General features: G+C 35.4%; 1 protein-coding gene and 1 long non-coding RNA gene across 3 annotated transcripts; one reads left to right on the forward strand and one right to left on the reverse strand.

Annotated features, from left to right (window-relative positions):
* Nucleotides 1–1,577: 1,577 nt before the first annotated feature.
* On the reverse strand, nucleotides 1,578–11,225 carry LOC127873249 (uncharacterized). Of its 2 annotated transcripts, none has more exons than XM_052417026.1 (7): nucleotides 11,111–11,225; nucleotides 9,113–9,396; nucleotides 8,324–8,480; nucleotides 6,798–6,968; nucleotides 5,681–5,799; nucleotides 5,055–5,116; nucleotides 1,578–3,293 (listed from the first exon to the last, which is right to left on the reverse strand). In XM_052417026.1, exons 2-7 carry the CDS (start codon nucleotides 9,382–9,384, stop codon nucleotides 3,265–3,267), a joined length of 810 nt encoding a protein of 269 aa, XP_052272986.1. In that variant the 5' UTR covers nucleotides 9,385–9,396; nucleotides 11,111–11,225; the 3' UTR covers nucleotides 1,578–3,264. The 2 variants fall into 2 exon arrangements, with proteins under 2 accessions (XP_052272986.1, XP_052272987.1); XM_052417027.1 differs by having other exon boundaries at nucleotides 4,993–5,116.
* Nucleotides 11,205–15,925, forward strand: LOC127873258 (uncharacterized). The gene is made up of 2 exons (XR_008046095.1): nucleotides 11,205–11,520; nucleotides 14,520–15,925. It is a non-coding gene; the product is annotated as an uncharacterized LOC127873258 (long non-coding RNA).
* The last annotated feature ends 325 nt before the right edge of the window (nucleotides 15,926–16,250 follow it).

The following is a 16,250-nucleotide window of genomic DNA, read 5'->3' on the forward strand; positions in this document are numbered from 1 at the left end:
TCAAATACTTTCATGCTATCATGAGGTTACTGTACCATGCAAGTTGAATTTTATCTTGACCTTTGAATGACCTTGACTCTCAAGGTAAAATTATTAAATTTTGCTAAAATTGCCATAACTTCTTGATTTATGATTAGATTTGATTGATACTTTGACAAAACTACTCTTACCTGACATACCACAATAGACTCCACCCAAACCATCGCCCGTGCCCCCCCCCCTTCCCCCCCCCTAAATCCCCCCCCTTATTTTTTTTTTTTAACATCATCTCACAAATGACCACCACACCCTCACACTATACCCCCCCCCCCACCCCACCCCCCTCCCCAAATTTTTTTTCAAACGGTTAAAAAACAAACTATTTATTTTGATTATTTTATGTTTGAAATACCGTCCAACCATCGCACCCAAGAATCCCCCCCACCCCCCCTCCCGAATCCCCCCCCCCTAATTTTTTTTATTTTTTTTTTAAGATCATCTCACAAATTACCACAACACCCTCACACTATACCCCCCCCCACCTCACCCCCCCCTTTTTTTTTTGAAACGGTTAAAAAACACAAATATTTATTTTTATTATTTTATGTTTGAAATACCGTCCAACCATCGCACCCAAGAATCCCCACCCCCACCCTCCCCATCCCCCCCCCAATTTTTTTTTCCTTTTTTTCGCATTTTTGGAAGATAATGTAATAAATGTCCACAACCCCACACAATGCACCCCTCTTCACTCCACCCCTCCCTCCTTTGTGATTGAAAATGAGAGTCCCTTCACCTTTAAAAAGAAAATAGATGAGCGGTCTGCACCCGCAAGGCGGTGCTCTTGTTAGAATCTTCATTTACATGATTAATAATAAAAAACCAAACGGTATCTACCTACCATATTGTGTGGTCATGTGAACTAAAATAGATCTATTTGTTTAGCCTAAATGCAGTACTCATCAGCGATTTCAACCACATTGATCAGAACTTGTCATATACACCTGGGGTTGTAATTTAGAAGCTATTTGTGTTGAACTCCAATCGCTGTTTTTACAAATGTATGACCTCATATATCACTTAATCTCTGTCTACTTTTCACTGGAGAATAAATGACTTGAAAAACTTCTGAATGTTAATTAATGTATTGTACATAACACATTTAAGTCAGGCAAATATCTTACAGCTGAATTTAAGTTGTCCGTGCTCTATAAAAAGGTGGTTTACTGCATGTGTGTAAAGTGTTGTCCCATATAAGCATGTGCAGTCTGCACAGGCTAATCAGGGACGACACTTTCCGCCTAAACTGGATTTTTGCTAAGAAGAGACTTTCTTTAAAAAAAAACAACAACGTTACAGCGGAAAGCAGACTGCACAGGCTTATCTTGGACAAAACTTTACACACATGCATTAAACCCCCTTTTCACACAGCACAGCCCAAAAAGACAGTGTTGACTTAGTTTTTCTCTGGAATGGTTTTCATGGAAGTACGAGTTGAAATGTTTGTTAGAAATATAGATGAATTCAATGAAGGAAATTCGTATTTACCATGAACAATTAAATTATTAAGAAAATAAGAAAATAGTAAGAAATAGCCATAAATTTGAATTATGTGTTTTCAAATAACAGTTTTATATTGTATAAATACAGAAAAAATGCGCTGTGCTCTGTGAAAAAGGGGTTTAATGCATGTGTGTAGTGTCATCCCAGATTAGCCTGTGCAGTCTGCACAGGCTAATCAGGGTCGACACTTTCCGCTTTAATATTATTTCTCGTTTCAAGAAAGTCTCTTCTAAGCAAAAATCAAGTTTAGGTGGAAAGTGTCGTCCCTAACAGCACAGGCTACTCTGGGACGACACTTTATGCACATGCATTAAACCCCCATTTTACAGAGCACAGCCCAAATAGAAAATACAAAAACAAGCAAGATGCTTAAAGGGACCTTTTCACAGTTTTTGGCATGTTTTGAAGTCGTCATTAAATGCATTCTATTGATAAATGTAAACATTTGCTCTAACAAGCTCCGGTAAAAAATCAAGAATAAAATTTAAAAAAGAAAAAAAGTAACCCTCAACAGGGCTCGAACCACTGACCCCTGGAGTCTTAGGAGTAAAAAGTCTAACATTTTACCCCTCGACCATCCTTCCGCACACAATGAAGAGGTATATTACACTATATATATAAACAATCCTCGAAGTTTCACAAAATTTAACGACAACAACAAGACTCTCCAAATTATTAAATCGTTTCGCGTTGCAACGCTTTCTAATTTTCAGGTTTTTAAATCGTCAAAAGATGCATATAATGGCTATATTAGACCATGGTTAATGTTCAGTTTTGCTGTTTCCTCACAAATATCATAACTAAATCGAAAATTTGCGAATCTGAAACAACTTTTTCAATTTTTTGTCAATTTACAAAAACGTGAAAAGGCCCCTTTAAACTCATTTTTCTATAAATTGACAGTGTCAACATCAGTTGAAGAGACTATAATCCCTTCATATATAAAAAATATACACTATCACATTACATGACATATTTGACTCCTTTTTTTTGCAGCAAACATATCTTGTTAAATTTTTAACACAACAATAAAAAAGTTAAATTACATGTACATAAGAAAAAACTTCATGTAAATCAATCTAAAAGTAAACAAAACGTAAGATACCTTACAACTCATTCAAGTTTCCATAAAATTGCACAAATATGTATTGCATATAAATTACCCCCCTCCCCCTTAAACAAACAAGAGCAAATAAATGCTTGCTATATGAGATGATGAAACCAATTCCATTGGAGTTGTTTTTTTCTATCTCTATAGATATAATCATACCATTTAACTTTTGGCACTCAACATATTGTCTGCTTGCTTTGCATTTCAAGGCACTGTTTTAGGCTTGCCAATATTTTCTGAGACATTTACTCAGTCAACATTATGGTAACTGATAAGCCTAATTCATGGGAAAATTGGGCTTAATGCATATGCGTTAAGTGTCCTCCCAGATAAGCCCGTGCAGTCCGCACAGGCCAATCATGGACAACACTTTCCGCCTACAATGGATTTTTATTTAGAAAAGACCTCCTGTAAGCGAAAAAATTGCAAAGAGAATAACGCTGTCCTTGATTAGCCTGTGCGGACTGCAACACTTCATGCACATGCATTAAGCCCTGTTTTCCCAAAAGGAGGCTTTAAAGGTTTTGGAAGTCCTGAGCACTCCTTAACGTTCCCTTCATCAGGTGACTTTCTCAAGTTCAGGGGCCAGCTTGAAGGCCTTCCTGTACATCTCAGCTGCCTGCAAACACTCTCCCCCGTTCTGTAACCATAGCAACATACCATCTTAAACCAGTTTGTTTAGGATGTTGTAGCTTTCAGTAAAAGACCAAATTAGGGCAGATGAGTGAATATAATTTGATTTATGCCTTATACTGAAATATTGGACCAAGTTATTCTTATCAGCCTTTTTCTGGTCATTTTGGAAAAAAATGCAATTTGCCAAAGGAGATTTTTTTCGCAAAAATTCCACTGATTTGGGAAATAAATTTATGAGGACTCAAAAAATGATTAAAATTACCAGAACAACATCATAACAAGAGGCTTATGAGGGCCTGAATCGCTCTACTGCAATAAACACTGTGCAAGTTTGGAAAGAATAAGATGGAAACTGTGTACTTATTTCTCCGATACTGCTCATATTCAATAGGGTTCAAGTCCTCATTGATATAAAGATGCTGTGCAAATTTGGAAATAATTGGATGAAAACTGTGGAATAAATTGTGTAAACAAGCGGGATTTCAAAATTTTCTCATATTCAGGGGGAAGTCATTCTGGACTTATTGCTTCGATATTGCTCTTTTTAAACAAGAGCTGTCAGAGGACAGCGCGCTCAACTATTGGAGTGCTTGACAGTATAACGTAAGCCATCATGGGGAAATTGTTCGTATTGAATAATTTATTAGACCATCTTTCAAAAATAAAAAAAGGAAGTTGTTTTTTTTTATTTGGGGATGGGGTAGGGGGGGGAGGGTTGAGAGGGGGTATAATGTGGGGTGTGGTCATTTATTAGATGATCTTTCAAAAATAAAAAAAGGAAAAAAAAAAATTTGGGGTGGGGGTGGGCAGGGATTCTGGGTTGGGGCGTGGGGTATTGTTTGGTTGGAATCCATTGTGGTAAGTGTTGTTTTGTCAAAGTATTAATAAAATCTGATAAAGAAGTTATGGCAATGTAACTAAAGTAATATGCATATTGTAAATGGAAAAAGGGCCATAATTCCTACAAAATGCTTGATTCAGTTGTCTGCTCTTGTTTATAGATTGGGGTCATGTTGGTAAAGAAGTTTGCAAAATATGAAAGCAATATGTCAAGGGACTGTGCAAGTTAACCAAGAATTGGATGAAAATTATGGAGTTTATCACATAAAAAAAACTGAATTTTCATTTTTTTCTCAAATTCAAGGGAAGATAATTCTGGACTTATAACTCCGATATTGCTCATTTTCAATAGGGTTCTACTCACCATTCAGATTAAGACACTGTGCAAGTTGGGAAATAATTGGATGAAAACTGTGGAGTTTATTGCGTTCATATCACTATTTTCTCAAATTCAAGGGGAGATAATTCTGGACTTTTTACTCTGTTGTAACCCATTTTCAATAGGGTTTGAGCCCTCATTAATATAAAGACACTGAACAAGTTTGAAAAGAATCGGATGAAAACTGTGGACTTATCGCGTAAACAAGAAAAAGTTTTATGCACGCACGGACAACGGAAACCACACCATGACATTAGCTCTTCAGGCCTTCGGCCAGTAGAGCTAAAAATCATCATAGTCATAAAATAAAATTGAGTTATAATAATCTTAAATTACTTCCCCCCCCCCCCCCCCCCCCCGAAAAAAAAAGATTTAAAAAAATTTGGATTATTTTTAAATTGGTCTTTCCCTTTGAAATGGGTCCCTTAAAAGGATTCGTAGATACTGCTTTAAAAAAGCCTGCAAATAATACACCCCACTCTACCGCCCTCAACTCTAGTGTCTCTGCCCGTTGCAGAAGGCCCACGGCAATCACAAAGTCCTCACTGAGATTCTGGTCCACATTTTTGTACATTACATCCGTCCGCAGGATGTACTTCTGTCCAGACCTGACAACAGCATGCATAATGATACACAAATGAGCCGCGTTCTGAGAAAACTGGGTTTAATGAATGTGCTTAGTGTGCAGTCCGCAAAAGCTAATCAGGGACTACACTTTCCGCCTTAACTTGATATTTGGTAAGAAGGGACTTCCTTGAAACTTAAAATACCATAAAAGCGGAAAGTGTCTTCCCTGATTAGCCTGTGCAGACTGCACAGGCTAATCTGGGATAACACTTTACGCACATGCTTTATGCCCAGTTTTCTCAAAACGTGTCTCAAATGATGGCTGCTCAGTGAATGTAGTTCAGGAACCATCAATTTATTTTGTAGTTAGTAATAGTGAAAATAGTATGTCATATAATTATAAAGATTTGCCAATTGTATACATAACAAGATACGAGTCCATAGAACAAGAATTCTCCCCAATAATCGAAATTGGTCAATCAATTTTTAAACGGATGATTATATTGAGGTAAATGACTGTTTCATCAAGCCAACAAGCCTTCAGTATTCAGCAACTGTTCATTGTTCCCAACGTGACTTACCAAAAATTAAATTTTAAGACCTACTTGAGTTGTTCCCCCTCATGCAGTCTAAAGTGATTGAAGATGATGGCTAGACCAGCTTCAGGCTTGATGGAGCACAAGATATTCTTTTCCTCCGCACAATATTTTCCTGTGCTCTCATCCTAGAAATTACAATAAATCAATTAAATTCAATCAAACATTCAAGCATACAATTAAGAAATTTGAACAATTCTATTGTTAAATGCATACTATGAATGTGTGAAACCCATTTTATGAGCTGCACACTGGAAAAACAGGGCTTATTGCATGGGTGTAATTTGTGTCCCATATTAGCCTGCGCAATTCACACAAGGTAATCAGGGACACAACTATCTGCCCTTGACCGAATTTTTATTCAGGAAAAACTTCCTTTAAACAAAGAATTCCATAAAAGCAGACAGTGTCGTCCCAGATTAGCCTGTGCAGTCTGGGACTACACTTAATGTACATGCATTAAGACCTGTTTTCCCAAAGCGAGGCTCATATATTTTTATCTAGTTTACATAAAAATGGCTTGATAACAGCAGACAGGGAGTGAAGACCCAGTATTACCAAATTACAATATAGTAATTCAGTAATCTAGAGTAAAAGCACTTTTTATAAAATAGAGATGCAAACAGAGGTTAAGGCTTATATCAACTGTCACTGTAGCGTCATCATCACAATCTACACAATGTAAATGGATTGGCTCTGTGAAAAGGTTTTTTGTTCATGTGCGAAAAGTGTCAGTCCAGATTAGCCTGTACAGTACACACAGGCTTATCAGGGACTACTATTTCAGCTTAAATGATATTTTTCTTTTGAAGAAAGTCTCTTCTTATACAAAATCCAGTTTAGATGGAAAGTGTCGTCCCTGATTAGCCTGTGTGGACTGCACAGGCTAATCTGGGGCGACACTTAACGCACATGCATTGAACCCCCTTTTCACAGAACAGGGCCCAAATATTGTTATAAATAAAAGATCTGCCTTGTGAGTTGAATGTTGTATCCCTTGATAATATGAATACAATATCATCTTCGATTCATCAAACACCAAGTACAGTATTTAAGTATTAAATCTTAATGGACTTTTTAAAACTTTGGATTTCCAACATAATCAACAGACTTGGGCACAAATAACCTTGTATAACTGCTGTCTGTCATCCACAAAGTTTGTGGCACCTCCTTCAAAGCTACCGTTGAGATACACCATGAAGGTCTTCAGTGACCGCTCGTTTGCTGACCGATCAAAGTGACCATCAAAATGTGGGGCAAAGTGACCACCGGGCAGGTATCTGCAGAGCCTGAATATCTGAAGACAAGATGAATATTAGTTGCATTCTGGGAAAACTGGGCTTAATGAATGCACATAAAGTGTCATCCCAGATTGTCCTGTGCAGTCTTCACAGGCTTATCAGGTATATTGCTTTCCACTTCTATGGAATTTTTTATTTAAAGGGGTGTCTCTTCTTAAACAAAAACCAGTGTAGCCGAACGTGTCAACCTTGATAAGCCTGTGTGGACTTCACAGATAGACTAATCTGGAAGGAATATTTCACAGGAGGGAATTCCGTTTTTTTTTTAAATATATATGCTATACTTAAAAAAAAAATAAATGTATATATATGCTATTACAGCAAATGAAGTTGCACTCCTTGTTTCTATTATAGCATATATATACATATAATCAGGGATCATATTTTTGTCGGTTTTGTCGGTCCTAGACCGATTGAGGTCATGAAAGACCGATTGAAAATCCCAAACAGTCGGTCTGATTCTGTTTGCTAAAATTCCCATGTCATGAAATCGAGTACACTGTGTACACCCTAATTACATCAGGACCAGATTATTGCACGTCAGCCGACTAGTATCAGAGTATGGCCCCAAGCAGCGAAGATTCGCGCGGCTGTGTATTAGTCACGCGTGTATAACCCCGTGTCAATATCAATCGATAATTTCACTGGCTTATACCTAGCACAATCGGTCCGTAAGGTGTAGTCGTCCAGGATAAAAAAAACGGGATTCCCTCCTGTGGAATATTTATGCTCATTTTGCAATAAGACCCCTTTTCACAGAGGGAGGCCTATTCTATTGATACATACATGCCTGGGTCTTATACAAAAAGCTTCTAAAGGATGATCTAAAGCAAAAATGCTGTACAACTTAATTATAATAGTAAAAGTCCTCTAAAAACGAAGTAGAGAACAATTAAAGGAACTTTCCAAAGATGCACAGATTGCTTTTTATCTTAGATTTCATAAGGAGCTATTAGGATATACTCCTCATATAACTACTGTAGTACTCCAATTTTACATGTACATAACTATGGTTTAGACTAAAATGATAGTATATTTCAAGTTTGAGCATAAATCAAAAGTTGTCAATTTATCCAATTAAAAATTTCTTAATATTACAGGATGTGTGTTTTAATTCATATCCACAAAGACATACTTAATGAGTTGATTTAATGTAATTTAATCTTGTGGAGCTAAATTGTATGGTTTTGTCATTCAATCAAAATATGTGTCAATACAATTTGTAACATCAATTGTTCAAGACTGTACAACAATGGAAGGCTATACAGTTGGCAAAATATATGTACAGTTAACTCTTACCAAGAATAAGGGATAATGATGACGATATGACCATAAAGATTGAATTCATTACATTGTTAAGGCCTACAGGTGTCCAAGTTCCTTTCATCAACATGGGAGATCCATGTATGTGCTGTAGATGGGGATCACCTTCTATGACTATGTCTGTGACATGATCCTTGATCCTCAACCAAAGGGCATCAGCAAGACTCTGGCTTTGTAAGGTTATCCTGCAAAGCAAAAAGAAGGTGATGTTTCAAACTTAATCAATATAAAAAATTATAGCACAGGAATGCTGTGATCATTGTTTTGCCTTATCTATGTTGCAAGGTCAAAAGAAAGAAAAAGACATTAACAAAAAGTGAGCGATCTACATGATTATGCTCATTTTTGTATAAGCTGTTTATGCATCATTTAAGTGACACGTAGAGACACCTCAGACATGATTCGGCGGATTGTCAAGCCTCGTATGGGTCATGTGCCAAATGGCAAAACGGATCTTTTTCCATAAATCCTAGCTAAAATTTCCTATTGATGATTTCAATTCCAGATTTCTTAAGGTAGGTGTCCATTGTATAAATAAAGACATTTGAAGTTGATATAACCTTTTAGACAATTTATTTCTATTCAGAATTTTCTGTTTTATGTTTCCTATTTTATAAAATCTGTAATTACAGTCATTATGGACCTTTGTAGTTTCGGATCAAAGCAATTAAATGAATTCAAATGTGCTTAATAAAACAATTATACTTTTTCCAATTTGAAGTCGTAAGTTCCCAATTTCACAGGAAAAGGTCATACTCCAAATATAGTAAAAAAAACCCACTTCAAGTGGTAGAAACTAAACAAGCATCTAAGTTACCTCTTACAACTTCTGTAATCATCTTTAACACCTATGATGGTCTGAAATCCGATTTTCTCTCCATTTGCAATAATTTCCTCACACTCCTCCGCTGTAAATACATTCTGAAGAAGAAATCCTTCATCCCCAAAGTCTGATATCTCCTCTCTGGATACCTTTGGCATTTCCTTTCCAGCACAGAATATGTAGGTACTAACATCGGACTCGTTGATTTCAATATTACCCTCAAATGATGTGCCTTGTTCCAACCCGGGAACAAACCGTATGCTCATGATGAAATCAATCTGAGGTGAAGTAGATTTGCAAATTCATGATTTTGGAAAATAACTTATTTTTTTAATAACCAGCCAGTATTATCATGAGTCTCTGCCATTGGACAAAGCTAGTAAAACTCCAACCTACATTGGACAAAGCTAATAAAACTCCACCCAACATTGGACAAAGCTAGTAAAACTCTGTCTGCCATTGGACAAAGCTAGTAAAACTCCACCCAAAAATTCAGACCAAGAAACATTATTTGTTGTTAATTTTCCAGCATATTAAATTTGGACAAGTAACAGTTACCAGATCACCAGACCTTGTGGCCTGTTATGGTTTTGGGGCTTTCATGGATACTGGTATTATTATGATGTATCATCATTTTCATGGTATCATTAGAACTTATAGTACAGATTTGGTCTATAATTATACTGATAAACAAGGCCTTTTCCTGGCGTATCTACTAGTCCATTTCACAGATCCATTCCCACAGCACAATAGTAAAAAAGTCCCAATGTGAAAACAAAATTCCAATTTTTAATACATGTTGTATATATAGATATATACACTAAGAGCTTAGCCAGTTATGGGGTGTTTAGCAATAGGATACCCTTGTTGCTGGTGTGTATAAAAATTTCAGGGTGTATTTACAACCCCACGGTTTAGGACATGCATTTTTCAATTGTAAACTGTACGTACATAATTTTGGGGATATATGAAAACAACTTGTATATGTATTTTTTAAGAAGTGTCTTGTAATAACTATCTTAGTTTTATTTCAATTACATCTAAAAAAGTATATAACGAACTAATTTTGCTCTTATAGTTCAATTTTGTACAGAGAGTTTTATAAAGAATATTTTTTCAAAATCAGTGGACTTTGCGCAAGAAAATTCCCAATCTCATTTTCCCAAAATGAAACACAGTAGGCAGTGAGGCGAAAATTAAGTGACATAAAAAGTATCACTGTATTAACACTCGATTGGTAATTGTTGGCTCAGGTACTACTTACATGTACCCCGGGTACACTTAAGTATACTTACATCTACCCCGGGTACGGTAAATATACTAAAACGTACCCGGTCGATATTAGACTGTACCCGAGTTGTTTTCCCGCCCGAAATGCGTTGTTGTAAAAAGCGCTACCGATTACCGTTAAATGGTATTGTTTATCTTAAACAAACTTCTCTATATAAAACTGCATCAACATGCTTTTTGAGTATGAATTTCGATAATATAGAGGCCATTTAACAGTAAATTTAAATAAATGTGAACATAATTAATAAAAAAAAATAGCCGACAACAACCGATTTAGCATTAACATTCCCGGGTACATTATAGTATATTTACCATACCCAGGTTACATGTAAGTATACTTAAGAGTACCCGAGGTACATTCAAGTAGTACCTGGGGTACATTTAAGTAGTACCCGTGCCGACAATGACCAATGGAGCTGTATTAACATCTATTTACCTGATTCGGATGTTTCATATCGGTAAATGTATATTAGACAAACAAAATCAGTAAGTGTCATTTTTAATTGGATAAGGAAATAATGTCTTGTATAAAGGAGTATTATTTTGGGTAAATTGATATTACTTAACTTCTTAAGTCGTTAAAATTGGCTTATTTTACATTCAGTTGTTTGTTGTTATTTATTTTAACTAAAATTATTTTGCCAATTTTACACATCTATAACATTTTCATAAGTTCAAACCTTTACATTTATTTTAACAAACCTGTTGTGATGTCCACGTAGATAACGAACATAAAATGTATACCTGCAATTTCACGGGAGTGATGGATTGCGCAACAATTGTGTAAAACTATTCTCTTTCGGTTAATTGATTATCATTAGTTTCATTTCTCTTTGAAACATTTCTTAAACCCAAACCCTACAGTACATTAGTTGGGAATTGTCTCATATCCGAATTTCGGATAGAATCGATATGAAAAAACGTTCCTTCTTCTCAAAATCCATTCGCTCACTTCAGCTAGTGCCGAAACCTTTTTTGGCTTTTCTTCTCACATTTAACATTTTAGGAGGAGTGTACATTTGGTTGCCAGTTGTAAAGTTAAACGAAGAAAGGATACAACAACAGAAACTTGCTACATCCGAAAGTTCTAATGAAGAACTGAAGAGTTAGAGGTATTATATTTTCGATATCAGGTATTGAGAGATCTCACTTAAATTTGGATTGAACGCACTGCATAAAAAAGCTCTGAAGTATACAAGTTTCCGTGTCTCTTGCTTTATGTGCATAGAACCTGTAAAAACAAAAAGGTCAATTGTGTAGTGTCCTTCAGGATTTCCAGTCATTACACCCCCCAGACGTTACACCCCTAGTCATTACACCCTCTAAGCCTGGACATTACATGCTTAGCATGCTCTATATGCTTTATTTACTTAAATGTTATATGCTGTTAGTATTTTTCTTAGCTTTGTATGCTTTGTGTGCTGTGCATGCTCTGTATGCTTTGTAGGCCCTATATGCTTTATATGCTTTGTGTGATCTGTATGCTTTGTATACTTTGTGTGCTTTGCATGTTTTAATGTGCTTTATATACTTTATATGCATTGTTTGCTTGTATACTTTGTGTGCTTTGCATGTGTTTTTTTGCTCTATTTACTTTATATGCCTTGTTTGCTTGGTGTATTTTTGTGTGCTGTGTATGCCTAGTATATTTTGTATACTCTGGTTGCTTTGTACGCATGCTGTGTCTAGTTGATATTTTATTCTTTCTCTTAAAAAATTATCTGACTTTTAATGTAGACAAATCTAAACTTTTTAGTACCGTATCTGATGTTGTAATATCATGCTATATACTTATATGTATATCTGCCTTTTAATTGTAGAACAATTTGTTTCCAGTCTTTCAGCTTTTATACACCTGTTATTTCTTATTCATCATGTTTTATAGTCGGTTGTACAAGCTGTCTGAGCTTATGTTTGTTGTTTAACTCTTGCCGACTCAAAATAAATCTGATCTTATCTTATCTTACACCTCCCAAGATATAAACATAATTGATTAGATTACTAAGGTGTGATCACACCTATAATGGGGCACACTTCAATTGATTAATGATGTTCCTGCTCTAAATATATATCATGTATGATTTTTTTGTGCCGGGCTCCTATGCTTTAATCAATATTAATGTGTGTTTCCGTGAGTCTGAGTTATGCATGTTTGTTGAATAGAGTAATAATTAAAATTATTTTGATCTTTTAAAATAACCTGTTAATTATCAAGTCTCATCAGAGACCTTTCATAGTCTTGTCCAGTAATTGTGAAAACTGACTAGCAGGAATGGTATACAGTACTGTTCAAAGTGAAATGGGATGTCTAGGCAATTTCTTGAAATTATTTCATTTAACATATGTATTGTTCATGTGTGATTTTATAATCCTAAAAGCATAGCTGATATTGGAAGTCAGTCATTAAATCTAATTGTTTTTTGTTACCTTTGGCAAATATTTCTGTAAAAATCTGTATATACAGTAACATATACAAAAATATTTTATTCCTGTATTTGTTATTATAAATTAAGATTTTTACAGTTATTTTATTTATTAGATTGAAATAAATTCTCCAGTAAAGGATAACTTTTAAGAACTTCTATTTTTATTAAACTAAGCTACCGTATTATCATTGATTTAATATCTAAGCAAGACTGAATTTTTTTTTTTTAAGTTCTCTGTTAATGGAGTATTTCATTTGGATCAATAAATAAAGTATAATTTATCCTAACATTTTACTTAAATTAAATTAATTAAATATATAACATGCAGCAAAGATAGTAATACTAATAAGTTAGTGTGTATGATCACACCTACCCAAAAAATTATATTCACTGATTGGGCTTGTAATGTAAATGGCACACTTTAAGATGATAGCTGCGCAATTAAATAATTTGAGCAGGGAGGCGGAAAACTACAACGGGCAAGGCATGGTCAGGGGTGATAACCCCAAAAAAGGGTTAGGGTAAGGGTTAGGATTAGGGGTCGGGTTAGGGTTAGGGTTGGGTTTAGGCTAACCCAAACCCTAACCCGACCCCTAACACTAACCCAAACCCTAACCCTAACCCTCTAACCCCCCCTTGCGCAATACCATACCATGCCTCGCCCGTTGTAGTTTTCCGCCTCCCAATTTGAGCAACCATTAATATTATCAGTGTAAGATCAGTGGTTCATAAGTTATCTATTGAAAGGTGTGATTACACCTTACTAATCTAATCAATATCTTGGGGGGGGGGGGGTAATGACTACACCTTGAGAGGTGTAATGTCCAGGCTTAGAGGGTGTAATGACTAGGGGTGTAAGGTCTGGGGGTGTAATGACTGGATAGGTCCTTCAGCAGCATTCTGTTTTAGATTTTCTGATCCGTTGCACAAAACCGTGACTTCAGAACATTTCAGAAATGCCTTCACATTTTCATAAACATAGCTCTTTATACAATAATTTGTTGCATTGGCATGTTTTAGTAGATAATATGTATGGTATCAATATTTATTTTGACCTTGCAAGAAATGAAGTAATTTATCATTGGTGTACTTTGTTGGCTTGTGTAAAATGTGATCAGGTGTTAGTTTTGTTAGAACAATATTTTTAACCAGGTTTTCCGAAGGAAAAAACTGGTTATTAGATTGGCGAATGCGGGCGGGCTGGCTGGCTGGCGGGCGGGCTGAACAAGCTTGTCCGGGCCATAACTATGTCGTTCATTGTCAGATTTTAAAATCATTTGGCACATTTGTTCACCATCATTGGACGGTGTGTCGCGCGAAATAATTACGTCGATATCTCCAAGGTCAAGGTCACACTTTGAGTTCAAAGGTCAAAAATGGCCATAAATGAGCTTGTCCTGACCATAACTATGTCATTCATTGTGAAATTTTTAAATCATTTGGCACATTTGTTCACCATCATGGGACGGTGTGTCGCACGAAAGAATCACGTCGATATCTCCAATGTCAAGATCGCCACGACTAAAAATAGATTTAAAAAAAAAAAAACTTACAAAGGGGGTTAATTTTGTTTGTTCATTTCAAAAGTTCAGTTTGAGTTTTCTCCCTTTATCAGATTTTTTTTCACAATGAAAACCTGGTTTTGTGACAATTTTGTCCCTTGTTTAACAGTAATTTCATTTCAGCACCAGAGGCAAGTAAAGCTCTTCACAGCTTAGGGCACTCAACAACCACAGCGCAAAAGAATGCCAAACATTAATAGGAATTTCGTGTTAGGCATGGGACTCTTTATTTTTGGTTCCTACCAGCTTCGTAAACGCTGGTCCAGTACCTTGATGGACAACATGGAAATTGAAGTGAGCAGTTACACACAGAGGCAGAAGCTCTTGAAGGATAAAAATACAGAAGAACTGGCAGATTAACTTCGCATCTTTTCTCTCCTGTGTGTGTTAATGAATTATTGATAAAATTTAGTCACTTGCATACTAAGGCATGCTTGTTTATGTAATGGAATGAGGAAAACTAAACAAAAAAGAAAAATGTTGATTAGGAATAACATTCATCATACAAATGATACATTTTTGAAACTGTTTTCTGCATTTTAAAATTGTGCTTTTCAGAACATGGTATTTTAATTTTAATAAGCTTAATTACATGTAATTGTTACTTAAGTTAACTTAAGAATTATGATGTAACATGTATATTGCCATTTTTTTCTTTTAACTCCTGATATGATGAAAAAGGTATAATGTATAATGATGTATAATTGAATCACCATGGAGGTCTGTTTTTCTCACTGTAGGCACAAAGAAGTTCTCATACAATTTCCAACTTGCAATAGTCAAATTGGCTAGGACTTGTCCTTATAACATGTAGTTGTGCATGTGCAAAATTATATACCTTTCAAACATGCATGTGTCATATTTGGTATGTAACATTGAATATTGACTAAGAGAGTCTAATCTTATTGTTTATATTGACTTATTTAGCCAAATCAGTAAATATTAAGAAAAATCTGTTCCTCTGTTACCACGGAGCCCATAGGTTTGATATAAATTGTGGTTCTCTACAAACTTAGTTCAAATAATGTCCTTAGAGTTCAAATCTCGTCACTCCTTCTTTAAGTCCAATATTTGACTGTTAAAACTTGCTACGTTTTATTACATGCAGCATCGGGCGTATTTATCAATACTGTGACAAGGTCTAGTTACTTTAGCATATACTCTAAATGCAGACTTATGGTGTTTTATCCCTTTCCCAATCTGAAGCAAAGTGAAAACGGCTATGAGCAAACAGCATAAAACAAGGAAAAGCCTGCGAGTAACTCGCAGCCTATTCAGGTTTTATGCTGTTTGCTGCTCATCAATATCTTTGGGTTGGAAATGAAGCCTTTTAAACTTGAATTTAATAAGAAAGTTATTTAATTAAATTGAACTTCCTATGGGACTAAAAATGCATCAAAATATGTATCTAAGTGGTATAGGGTCATGCAGTTGTCCATGTCATTGATCATGTACATGATGTTTATTATTTAGAATGCATGTTAAAGTTCACAAATAAATGTTTGCTAGTAAATAAAGTCATATCTGTTTACTGTTTTAATTGGATAGAGAAGTTTCAAAAGAAGACCACATTTACAGAAAAATACACATCAATTATATGGAGACCTCAAAAGTAACAATTTTGATAAGTACCGGTAATCATGATTAAGGGGTGTTGCTGCAGTTTATTTAACCGAGGATGTATTTATAGCAACACCGATGATGCTATTATTATCACAACTCAATATTTTTGTAATCAGTATCATCAGAAAGGAATTATCATCAGAAATGACCGAGTAGGTTCATAACACAATTGTCAGTGGTTTGAACCTAGGTGGTGATAACTTTTTTTTCTCTTTAATTTCATTTTTTTTA

This window comes from Dreissena polymorpha, chromosome 3, assembly GCF_020536995.1.
Source record: "Dreissena polymorpha isolate Duluth1 chromosome 3, UMN_Dpol_1.0, whole genome shotgun sequence".
Taxonomy (NCBI): domain Eukaryota; kingdom Metazoa; phylum Mollusca; class Bivalvia; order Myida; family Dreissenidae; genus Dreissena; species Dreissena polymorpha.